Here is a 13,353-nt window from a genome sequence, read left to right as displayed (position 1 = left end):
GGTTACTGAGGGGGCGTGGTTACTGAGGGGCGTGGTCACTATGGGGCGCTGTAAAACTTTCTCGCACAGGGCGCCTAAAGGCCTAAGGCCGGCCCTGCCTAAGGGGTTAAACTACAGGCACTGTCATCTTCCTTTGTCCTGGCCCATCTACCAAAATTTCTGCAATATTCTATGCCCGATGTATCAGACCATGAGAACTGGTCAGTTTTTACCCTTTCAGCCAGTAACTGTTCTTTTAGAGGGTTATATGGTGATTCTCCCATTTTTAAGGCCACTAAGTCATTTAAGTCAGCCCATCTCGCCCTATATGTGGCTTGTATCTGTTGTAACATACGGTGGGCAGGCATAGGTCTTGTCAATGGGTCAGGAATTCTACCTAAAAGTCCCATTTGGTCCTTAGGACTCCATGGGGAGTAAGACAATATGTGCTGTTGCACATATTGGACTTGACCACCGGGTGGTGGTGCCTGAGGGGCTTGATTGTCTCCCCTGTCTCCTGGTCACCCTCCTCCATCCACTGGTGGAGGGACTTGTGGGGTGAATCCGGTACGCATGGTGACCGGATAGAGTCTTGTACGCAGTCTAGGTCGGGGCTCACCACATGGTCTACAAGTTTCCATCCAGTCAGGATTCTGGTTTCCACACATTGTACATGTCCAGCCTGGTCTATCCATCGTCCCAGAATATGACGGTGGGGGAGCTGAAGGTGGCGGACATATTTAATTTTCTGTCTCACTGTCATTGTCATGTTTTACACTTGTGTCATAATACAAATTTCCTCCAAATGTTACATTTGGCCATTTCTCATTCTTCACTTTCTCTGCTGTCCGACACCAACATTCCACAACCTCCTCACATTTCTGATCCTTCATCCAACCACTATGTGTTCTTTTGAACCTTTCTCAAACTTCAGAATCTAAGTTGCCATGTTTCATACCAGACTTCTGTGTCTTTTTCTTGTCTTGCTTCCCTTCTGAATCTTCAACTATCTGTTTGGTTAATTTGTACCCCTCAGGTATACTCTGCGTATTGCCCATGTCTATGTGTTAAGAATTTCTCTACTAGACGTCTGAAATATCTACAGTTATTACTGTACAACCATCTAATCTGCTTCCTTATAGTGACTTCCCCATTAATCTTCTGTTAATATATCAACTATATTACAGATAGAAAAACTTTATATTGTCTTAACACTTTCTCAGAGGACCCCACGGTTCACTATTTCCTCTAAGGACATTTTCTGTGATACGATACAAAATCCAAACAACAACCAGTACTTAAATCACAACACCAATAACCAAACCAAACGTTTTCCAAGACCAAGACCAATCAAATTCCATATCTCAGCATAAATAGGTTCTTACCATTTTAAAAGGCTTGACCGAGAAACTTCAATAGACCCACTGTCCCGGACCCAGGTGAAGACCCAGGAAACACAGATATTTTTTTGTAAAAATAGGCTTCTTACCTTACAGCGCTGTTTGTAGTATCTGGGAGTCCGGGTCTCCTTCTGTTGCGAACGGGTATACTCCGGAGGGGCGTAACTAAGCAGCTACCTGGTATTTACTAGAACCCCTGATGGTGGGGATAGGCTTGGGCCGTAGGGCATCTGCCAGGTGCCACTCCAGAGTAGTCCCCAAGTCAGTGGCAGCTAACCAGGGGGTCAGAGTGCTCGGTGCAAGCACCAAGGGGACGTACGAGGCCTGGAGGTACGGGTCAGGACAGGCGGCAATCAAGTGAAGTCAGCAAACAAGATCAGAGGTCAGGGGCAGGTGGAAAACAGGCAAAGTCCATAAACGAAGTCCGAGGTCAGAGGCAGGTGGCAGAAAGCAAAGTCCAGGAGTACAATAGCAGGATTCGGTACACAGGAAGGCAGACAAGATAAACACCTTTGCACAGGGACTAGACAGGCTAGACACTGAGGTTGCTCAGGCAACTTCCTGTAGTGCCTTTAAATACCTGCTGCAATCTAGCCATAGACTGCTGAGACAGAGGGCGTGTGTGTGTTGCCTCTTAGGTGAAGAGAGACACACCCATGCAAGCTTCAACACTAATGCAAGTCTCCAGCAGGAAGGAAACTCTGGCATGGAACATATGTAGCAGAGTTAAGCAAGTTGCTGCCTATGTTTGTCGACAGGAGGAAAAAGAGGGAGCCCGCCGCCCGTGCCTGTGGTTAGGGGCAGCGGCGCTGGCACGGACTGCTGGCCTAACAGTACCCCTCCTTACGCCCCCTCTCCTCAGGGCTGGTTCTGGACAAGAAATTTTTCAGAAGGAGAGGGGCATTGATGTTGTCTCTGGGTTCCCAAGATCTCTCCTCAGGACCAAACCCCTTCCAATCCACCAGAAACAGGGTCTTCCCTCTACTCTTCTTCATCCCCAGAATGGCCTTTACCTCGTAGACGTTTTCATCACTGACCGCAACAGAAGCAGAGACAGGTTTCTTAAAAAAACTATTCAGGACGACGGGCTTCAGCAGGGAGACATGGAAGGAATTCGGTAACCGGAGGGAGGCTGGCATCTTAAGTTTGTAGGAAACATCATTGATTTGTTCGAGAATCTCAAATGGACCAATAAAGCGTGGACCCAATTTGTACGAGAGTATTTTGAGCCGGATGTATTTGGAGGCGAGCCACACTTTATCACCAGGACGGAATGGAAGTTTTTTATCCGCAGACTCCTTCATGCGCACAGAAGCCTCTTTCAGAGCTCCCCTGGTCCCATCCCAGATTTTTGAGAATTCTATTGAGGTAGCATCTGCAGCAGGGATACCGGAAGAAGAACACACCGGGAGTGGGATATTCGGCTGTTGGCCAAAAACAATAAAAAAATGGCGATTTCTTGGAGGACTCACTGACATGATTATTGTATGAAAACTCAGCCCAAGGCAATAGTTCGGCCCAGTTGTCGTGATGACTGTTAGTGAAGTGGCGCAAAAGGTTAGTCAGAATTTGGTTAACACGTTCCACCTTACCGTTAGACTGAGGGTGATACACTAAATGAGAAGTCCAGAGATACATTTAATAGCTTGCAGAGAGCTCTCCAGAATTTTGACGTGAACTGTATACCCCTATCGGACACAACACGGAGGGGAAAATGATGGAGGCGAAAAATGTGTTCAATAATTTTTTTTGCCAGCTGAGGAGCAGAAGGAAGACCAGGCAGAGGGACAAAGTGAGTCATTTTGGAAAAACGATCCACCACTACCCAGATCACAGAACTCCCAGAGGACAAGGGTAGATCAGTGTTAAAGTCCATGGCAATCTGTTGCCAAGGACCCTCACAAACAGGTAGAGGAAGCAAGAGACCCGCGGGACGTTGCTTGGAGGTTTTATACTGTGCGCATGACGGACAGGCAGCGACAAACTCTTGAATGTCTTGCCGCATGGATGGCCACCAGTACCATTGAGCAATGAATTTGAAAGTCTTTCGTTGTCTGGCATGACCTGCAATTTTAGAGGAATGACCCCAGAATAGAATTTGCTTCCTGAGGTTCTGTGCCACAAAAGTCTTTCCGGGCGGAATCTCAGACAACTTGACAGGACAAACAGCAATTTTTGTGGGATCAATAATGTGTTGAGGCTCCTCCTCTCGATCAGTAGCCGCAAAGGACCTCGAGAGAGCATCTGCTTTGATATTCTTCTCTGCGGCACGGAAATGAAGAACAAAATCAAAACGAGCAAAGAATAAGGACCATCTGGCTTGACGAGGATTCAGTCTTTGTGCGGACTGCAAATAGGTTAGATTTTTGTGGTTGGTGTAAATCACCACAGGATGAGATGCTCCCTCTAGAAGGTAACGCCATTCTTCCAGTGCCATTTTGATGGCCAATAGCTCCCTGTCCCCAATAGAATAGTTGCGCTCAGGAGCAGAGAAGGCCCTGGAGAAGAAACCACAGGTTACCATCTTACCGGAAGGAGCTTTTTGTGAAACGATGCATCCACCTCCAGGTAGAATTGCTTGTTAGCATCAGGGCGATGGAGAGCCGGAGCAGTAGAAAAGGCTTGCTTCAAGGCTTGAAAGGCCAATTCAGCCTCAGCTGTCCAATTCTTAGGATTTGGTCCCTTACGGGTCAAGGCAGAGATCAGAGCAGTCAAGGACGAGAAGTGCGGCATGAACTGGCGATAGTAATTGGCGAATCCCAGGAACCGCTGGATTGCTTTTAAACCTGAAGGACGAGGCCACTTTAAAATTGCTGTCAGTTTCTCGGGATCCATCTGCAGGCCAGTATCGGATATTATGTATCATAGGAATGGAAAGGAGGACTTCTCAAAAGGTACATTTCTCGAACTTGGCGTATAGACGATTTTGTCTTAGTCTTTGAAGAACCAGATGAAGCTGCTTCCGATGAGTAGCCAAATCTGGAGAAAAAACAAGGATATAATCTAGATACACCAGAACACAAGAATATAGCAAGTCTCTAAAAGATGTCGTTCACAAATTCTTGGAACACTGCAGGGGTATTGCTTGTGGTTGGTGTAAATCACCACAGGATGAGATGCTCCCTCTAGAAGGTAACACCATTCTTCCAGTGCCATTTTGATGGCCAATAGCTCCCTGTCCCCAATAGAATAGTTGCGCTCAGGAGCAGAGAAGGCCCTGGAGAAGAAACCACAGGTTACCATCTTACCGGAAGGAGCTTTTTGTGAAACGATGCATCCACCTCCAGGTAGAATTGCTTGTTAGCATCAGGGCGATGGAGAGCCGGAGCAGTAGAAAAGGCTTGCTTCAAGGCTTGAAAGGCCAATTCAGCCTCAGCTGTCCAATTCTTAGGATTTGGTCCCTTACGGGTCAAGGCAGAGATCAGAGCAGTCAAGGACGAGAAGTGCGGCATGAACTGGCGATAGTAATTGGCGAATCCCAGGAACCGCTGGATTGCTTTTAAACCTGAAGGACGAGGCCACTTTAAAATTGCTGTCAGTTTCTCGGGATCCATCTGCAGGCCAGTATCGGATATTATGTATCATAGGAATGGAAAGGAGGACTTCTCAAAAGGTACATTTCTCGAACTTGGCGTATAGACGATTTTGTCTTAGTCTTTGAAGAACCAGATGAAGCTGCTTCCGATGAGTAGCCAAATCTGGAGAAAAAACAAGGATATAATCTAGATACACCAGAACACAAGAATATAGCAAGTCTCTAAAAGATGTCGTTCACAAATTCTTGGAACACTGCAGGGGTATTGCTTAGTCCAAAGGGCATCACCAGATATTCGTAGTGACCGTCACGAGTGTTGAAGGCGGTCCCCTTGATGAATTTTAATCAAGTTGTAGGTCCCACGCAGATCGAGTTTGGAGAAGATCTTAGCTCCTCTGAGGCGATCAAACAACTCTGGGATAAGGGAAAGAGGATATTTATTCTTGACTGTGTTTTTATTGAGGCTCCTGTAATCGATACATGGCTGGAGAGAGCCTTCTTTTTTCTTGACAAAGAAGAAGCCAGCGCCAGCCAGAGAAGATGATTTCTGGAAAAATCCTCTGTCAAGATTTTCTTTAATATAATCAGACATGGCTTTAGTCTCTGCAGGTGACAGAGAATAAATGCGACCACGGGGAGGTGAGAAATCAGGAACCAGGTCAATAGGACAATCATAGGGCCTGTGTGGAGGTAACGTCTCAGCCTCCTTCTTATCAGAGACGTCGGCATAGGCATGGTATGCTGCAGGCAGTTTTTCAATATTTGGTGGTACCCGGGGTAACTGAGCAGGTCGAACAGGAGAAAGACACTTTCCAAGGCAGTACTGTCCCCAACAAAGCACCTCTCCAGACTTCCAATCAAGAACAGGTTCATGGGTACGGAGCCATGGAAGCCCCAAATTGAAGAATCAGGAACGAAATCTCTTCTGTATGAAGAGCTCCCACCTGTAGTCTTACAGGTTCAGTACAAAATTGTACGGACTCAGATAGAGCCCTTCCATAGACGGATGACACCATCAATGGTCTCTGCAGGCGTCGGACTGGAATACGATATTGATCCACTATGGCTTGCTGCAGGAAGTTTCCTGCCGATCCATCAGAGTCAGGGGTGGAGAGGAATTATCTTCACCTAGAGCCACCTCTCCTACGGACCCTAGGCTCGGGAGTATTCCCGGCCTCAGGGACAAGCACGGAGCACATGATCAGAACCACCACACTAGAAACAAAGTCCTTTGGCACGGCGGTGATCACGTTCCTGTTCAGACAGCCTAACTCAGTCGACCTGCATGGGTTCAGGAACTGCAGATAACATGGAAGGCAGAGGGTTAGGAGCTTGCTGAAGAGAAGATGCCAGATGACAAGGCTTCCCCTCAAGTGCCACTTCTCTGGCACGTTCCTGGAACCATAAGTCAATTCGAGCAGCCAGGGAGATGAGGTCATCCAGAGTGGAAGGAACATCCTGTCCGGCCAGCTCATCTTTATTTCTCCCACAGAGGCCTTCCCCAAAAATGGCCACCAGTGCCTCATTATTCCAGCCGAGTTCAGAGGCTAGCGCACGGAACTGGACTGCATACTGGCCCACGGATTGGTTCCTTTGACGCAACCACAGTAGGGAGGATGTTACAGAAGTGGTGCATCCAGGCTCATCGAACACCTTGCGGAAGGTCTCTAGGAAGACCCGAAGATCCATTATGACTGGGTCGTTCTTTTCCCAGAGGGGATTGATCCAGGCCAGTGCCTCCCCTGTGAGGTGTGACATAAAAAAAATGCCACTTTGGCTTGGTCCGAGGCAAATTGGTGAGGCAAAAGTTCAAAATGAAGGGTACATTGGTTTATGAACCCACGGCACTGCTTGGGGTCACCATTGTAACGTGTAAGAGCTGAGAGATGAGATCCAGATCCTGGTACGTAGGAAGAGGGTGGAGCAGAAGTTGCATTAACCAGGCTAGAGAAGCTTGATGACACTGGGTTAGCAGATGTCAGATTATTTAGACGCATATTCACATTGTGTAGGTAGGATAATATTTGATCCTGACGTTCACGCTGCTGAGCCAACTCCTGGTGTAACTCGGTGGTACTTGAAGGGTTCGGATCAGTGGGGTCCATGGCCTGAGAAAACAGTTATGCAAGCGGGTGTGGACCCACTGCGCCACTTACTGGGTTTACTCCGGAGGGCTTTAACTAAGCAGCTACCTGGTATTCACTAAAGCCCCTGATAATGGGGATAGGCTTGGGCTGTAGGGTAGCTAACAAAGTCACTGAATATCCAGATAAGGTAGGGTAAGTATAAATAGTAATCACTGAAGCTGCCAGGTGCCACTCCAGAGTAGTCCCCAAGTCAGTGGCAGCTGACCAGGGGGTCAGAGTGCTCTGTGCAAGCACCAAGGGGATGTACGAGGCCTGGAGGTACGGGTCAGGACAGGTGGCAATCAAGCAAAGTCAGCAAACAAGATCCGAGGTCAGGGGCAGGTGGAAAACAGGCAAAGTCCATAAACGAAGTCCGAGGTCAGAGGCAGGTGGCAGAAAGCAAAGTCCAGGAGTACAATAGCAGGATTCGGTACACAGGAAGGCAGACAAGATAAACACCTTTGCACAGAGGCTAGACACTGAGGTTGCTCAGGCAACTTCCTGTAGTAGGAAGTGCCTTTAAATACCTGCTGCAATCCAGCCATAGGCTGCTGAGACAGAGGGCGTGTGTGTGTTGCCTCTTAGGTGAAGAGAGACACACCCATGCAAGCTTCAACACTAATGCAAGTCTCCAGCAGGAAGGAAACTCTGGCATGGAACATATGTAGCAGAGTTAAGCAAGTTGCTGCCCATGTTTGTCAACAGAACAACAGGAGGATAAAGGGGGATCCCGCCGCCCGTGCCTGCGGTTAGGGGCAGCGGCATCGGCACGGACTGCTGGCCTAACAACTGTAAGGTCAGAGTTCACTGGTCAAACCCCACATTTGGACGCCAAAGAAATTGTGATGGCAAAGACCCCTTACTCTAATTTATGCTGAGTTCCAAATCATCATTGCCCATAGATTTAGAAATGGGTACCCATCTGGAGCATTGATTGACCGACACTCAGTGATCAAACATGTCTCTGTTTATTCAAAGCAAAGTGTGCATAATCTTATACAGTTTTTTTGGGGGGAGGAAGAAAACCACCCACACACGTCTCATAAAAGTCATGATCACATTTGCTTACAGAGCAAAAAATAATACACAACCACAATTGCAGAGATCAGCTTAACCACAAATTAGGAACCTAGGTTCTTGGAAAATTATAAGAGGAAACGATATCAGGTGCAAACAGCCAAAAGCTGCCATGAGATTTAAAAAAGGAAAAAGACAGAAGAGGAAGTATGTGAAATATGTAACCATTATTTTAAAATAATCACTTCAACCTTTTAAGATGGCTGACATGAGACAAGAAAAGATCTCTTGTCATCAACCTTTTAACCTCTTTAGGACACATGACGTACCGGTACGGCATGTTGTCCCGGTACTTAAGGACACATGACGTAATGGTACGTCATGTGTATTTCCGATCACCGCCACCCGGCGGGCGGTGATCGGAACAAGGTGCCTGCTAAAATCGTTGAGCTGCGGTTTGCGGCTTTTCAATGGTGCGGCGGGCGCAGGTGCCATCGGGTCCCCGTGGGGCTATAGGGGGGACCCGATGGCATGGAAGGCAGTGCAATGCCTAAGGAAGGCATTGCGCTGCCTTCCGGTGACGAGCCTGTGAGATCCAGCCCCCTGGATCTCACAGGCCGGAAGCTGTATGAGTAATACACACAGTATTACTCATACAGTCAATGCATTCCAATACAGAAATATTGGAATGCATTGTGAAGGATTAGACCCCCAAAAGTTGAAGTTCCAAGGTGGGACAAAAAATAAAGTGAAAAACAAAGTTGAAAAAAGAAAAACATCATTTTCCCCAAATAAAGTAAAAAAAAATTGGTAAAAAATAAGGGGGGGGGGAGACATATTAGGTATCGCCACGTCCGTATCGACCGGCTCTATAAACATATCACATGACCTAACCCCTCAGATGAACACCGTAAAAAATAAAAACTGTGCTAAATAAACAATTTTTTTGTCACCTTACATCATAAAAAGTAAAACAGCAAGCGATCAAAAAGGCGTATGCCCACCAAAATAGTACCAATCAAACCGTAATCTCATCCCGCAAAAAATGAAACCCTAGCTAAAATATTCGCCCAAAAACTGAAAATAAATGGCTCAGAATATGGAGATACTAAAACATAATTTTTTTTGTTTTAAAAAAGCTGTTATTGTGTAAAACTTACTTAAATAAAAAAAAGTATACATATTAGGTATCGCCGCGTCCATATCGACCGGCTCTATAAAAATATCACATGACCTAAAATATCACATGACCGTAAAAAATAAAAAATTAAAACTGTGCTAAATAAAAAAAAATTGTCACCTTACATCACAAAAAGTGTAATAGCAAGCGATCAAAAAGTCATAGGCACCCCAAAATAGTGTTAATCAAACCGTCATCTCATCCCGCAAAAAATGAGACCCTAGCTAAGATAATCGCCTGAAAAAACTATGGCTCTCAGAATATGGAGACACTAAAACATGATTTTTTTGTTTCAAAAATGAAATCATTGTGTAAAACTTACATAAATAAAAAAGTATACATATTAGGTATCGCCACATCCGTAATAATCTGCTCTATAAAAATATCACATGATCTAACCCCTCAGATGAATACCGTAAAAAAATATAAATTAAAACGGTGTAAAAAAAGCAATTTTTTGTCACCTTACATAACAAAAAGTGCAATAGCAAGCGATCAAAAAGTCACACGCACCCCAAAATAGTGCCAATCAAACCGTCATCTCATGCCGCAAAAATCATACCCTACCCAAGATAATTGCCCAAAAACTGAAAAAACTATGGCTCTCAGACTATGGAAACACTAAAACATGAAATCATTGTGCAAAACTTACATAAATAAAAAAAAGTATACATATTAGGTATCGCCGCGTCCGTGACAACCTGGTCTATAAAAATACCACATGATCTAACCTGTCAGATGAATGTTGTAAATAACAAAAAATAAAAACGGTGCCAAAACAGCTATTTCTTGTTACCTTGCCTCATAAAAAGTGTAATATAGAGCAACCAAAAATCATATGTACCCTAAAATAGTACCAACAAAACTGCCACCCTATCCCGTAGTTTCTAAAATGGGGTCACTTTTTTGGATGTTTCTACTCTAGGGGTGCATCACGGGGGCTTCAAATGGGACATGGTGTCAAAAAACCAGTCCAGCTAAATTTGCATTCCAAAAACCGTATGGCATTCCTTTACTTCTGCACCCTGCCGTGTGCCCGTACAGCGGTTTACGACCACATATGGGGTGTTTCTGTAAACTACAGAATCAGGGCCATAAATATAGAGTTTTGTTTGGCTGTTAACCCTTGCTTTGTAAATGGAAAAAAAAATATTAAAATGGAAAATCTGCCAAAAAAGTGAAATTTTGAAATTGTATCTCTATTTTCCATTAATTCTTGTGGAACACCTAAAGGGTTAACAAAGTTTATAAAATCAGTTTTTAATACCTCGAAGGGGTGTAGTTTCTAGAATGGGGTCACTTTTTAGAGTTTCTACTCTAGGGGTGCATCAGGGGGGCTTCAAATGGGACATGGTGTCAAAAAACCAGTCTAGCAAAATATGCCTTCCAAAAACCGTGAGGCATTCCTTTCCTTCTGTGCCCTGCCATGTGCCCGTACAGCGGTTTTACGACCACATATGGGGTGTTTCTGTAAACTACAGAATCAGAGCCATAAATATTGAGTTTTGTTTGGCTGTTAACCCTTGCTTTGTAACTGGAAAAAAATTATTAAAATGGAAAATCTGCCAAAAAGTTAAATTTTGAAATTGTATCTCTATTTTCCATAAATTTTTGTAGAACACCTAAAGGGTTAACAAAGTTTGTAAAATCTGTTTTGAATACCTTGAGGGGTGTCGTTTTTAGAATGGGGTCACTTTTTTGGAGTTTCTACTCTAGGGGTGCATGAGGGGGGCTTCAAATGAGACATGGTGTCAAAAAACCAGTCCAGCAAAATTTGCCTTCCAAAAACCGTATGGCATTCCTTTCCTTCTGCGCCCTGCCGTGTGCCAGTACAGCGGTTTACGACCACATATGGGGTGTTTCTGTAAACTACAGAATCAGAGCCATAAATATTGAGTTTTGTTTGGCTGTTAACCCTTGCTTTGTAACAAAAAAAAATTATTAAAATGGAAAATCGGCCAAAAAAGTGAAATTTTGAAATTGTATCTCTATTTTCAATTAATTCTTGTGGAACACCTAAAGGGTTAACAAAGTTTGTAAAATCAGTTTTGAATACCTTGAGGGGTGTAGTTTTTATTATGTATTTTCATTTTTGGGTGGTTTCTATTATGTAAGCCTCACAAAGTGACTTCAGACCTGAACTGGTCCTTGAAAAGTGAGTTTTTGAAAATTTCTGAAAAATTTCAAGATTTGCTTCTAAACTTCTAAGCCTTGTAACATCCCCAAAAAATAAAATGTCATTCCCAAAATGATCCAAACATAAAGTAGAAATATGGGGAATGTAAAGTAATAACTATTTTTGTAGGTTTTACTATGTATTATAGAAGTAGAGAAATTAAAACTTGGAAATTTACCATTTTTAAACATTTTTAGGTAAATTTGGTATTTTTTTTATAAATAATTTTTATTTTTTTTTACTTCATTTTACCAGTGTCATGAAGTACAATATGTGACGAAAAAACAATCTCAGAATGGCCTGGATAAGTTAAAGTGTTTTAAAGTTATCACCACTTAAAGTGACACTGGTCAGATTTGCAAAAATTGGCCTAGTCTTTAAGGTGAAAATGAGCCCGGTCCCTAAGGGGTTAAGATGGCTGACAAAGGACATGAAAAGATCTCCTATCCCTCACAGTGTGAGAGTGGGGGATGCTAAACGTCCGGTCTGTGAGGTATGATGTGAACCAGGAGAGGGCCAGGTCAGTGATGCCAAGTGATGAGAGAGTTTATAACAGAAGGAAGTGGTTGACAGTGTCAAAGGCAGAGGGGTTCTTTCCTCAGATTGAGACCCTGAGGATATCTGGTATTCAGTATTTATATCCAATATACAGGCTGCTGCAACGACAGTATATCTTTTCGAGACATCTTACAGAACTGAAGATGTCCATAGCAGAGTTTGGGAATTTATTTTATTTATTCATTCTTTCAGGTACAATAAAAACTGGCAACGTGGATGTAAACAGAGCCTAACAACAAAGAATGACACGCATCAATCAGTACAATGCTCTGAACACACAATGTCTTTTCTGTCTGGAGCCTATGAGAGTAAGTAGCCTCCATCCACGTAAAGGTGGGATCCGGTGATCATGGCGCTCTTGTCACTGAGCAGGAACAGAATGGAATTAGTGACATCATTAACCTCTGGGGAAAAAACATATATTGTAAGAGGTAGAGGCAAGTACTGAAAAGATACAGTAGATACGGTTTAATAATTATAGAGGTATTACAGTTTTATTAATTACATGTATTTATTTATTTAGAGAATAGGACATTAAATAATTTTCTAATATACATCTGTTTTGTTCCCAGACTTTTAATATATCTGCATAGTAATGTCTCGCTAAAGAAAAAAAAAAAATGCTATGACCCATTTTAGTCCAGTAAAATGCATCCATAGGAGAACTGAATAGGACTAAACAAGGTATTGGTCATGTGACCCTCCCCAGTATAATGTGACCTAGCTTTCTGTTAACTGCCTAGGCATCTATAGTAGTGTACTGAGAAGCAGAACATATACAGTATATACAGTTATACAGATGCAAGAAAAAGTATGTGAACCTTTTGGGATGATATTGATTTCTGCACAAATTGGTCATAAAATGTGATCTGATTTCATCTAAGTCACAACAATAGACAATCACAGTCTGCTTAAACTAATAACACACAAAGAATTTAATGTTACCATGTTTTTATTGAACACACCATGTAAATATTCACAGTGCAATATTCTTGGTATGTCTGGTGTGAATCGCTTTTTTGAGGTCATGCCACAGCATCTTAATCGGGTTGAGGTCAGGACTGGGCCACTCCAGAAGGTGTATTTCTTCTGTTTAAGCCATTCTGTTGTTGATTTACTTCTATGCTTTGGGTCGTTGTCCTGTTGCAACACCCATCTTCTGTTGAGCTACAGCTGGTGAACAGATAGCATTAAGTTCTCCTTCTGCAAAATATCTTAATAAACTTGGGAATTAATTTAACCTTCGATGATAGCAATCCGTCCAGGCCCTGACGCAGCAAAGCAGCCCCAAACCATGATGTCCCCACCACCATACTTCACAGTTGGGATGAGGTTTTGATGTTGGTGTGCTGTGTCTCTTTTTCTCCACACATGGTGTTGTG

The 13,353-nt window shown here is 43.6% G+C and overlaps 1 protein-coding gene across 1 annotated transcript in view; it reads right to left on the bottom strand.

Moving 5' to 3' along the window:
- Window positions 1-12,179: 12,179 nt before the first annotated feature.
- LOC121003691 (L-xylulose reductase-like) overlaps window positions 12,180-13,353 on the bottom strand; it is a 116,988-nt gene continuing 115,814 nt past the window's right edge. The window contains exon 8 of the mRNA XM_040435560.1: window positions 12,180-12,375. Within this exon, the coding sequence (XP_040291494.1) occupies window positions 12,272-12,375 (104 nt within the window). The 3' untranslated portion in view covers window positions 12,180-12,271. The remainder of the gene's footprint in view (window positions 12,376-13,353) is intronic.

The sequence above is a fragment of the Bufo bufo genome, chromosome 6, assembly GCF_905171765.1.
Source record: "Bufo bufo chromosome 6, aBufBuf1.1, whole genome shotgun sequence".
Lineage (NCBI taxonomy): Eukaryota > Metazoa > Chordata > Amphibia > Anura > Bufonidae > Bufo > Bufo bufo.
This window is presented reverse-complemented; position numbering and strand designations above follow the sequence as displayed.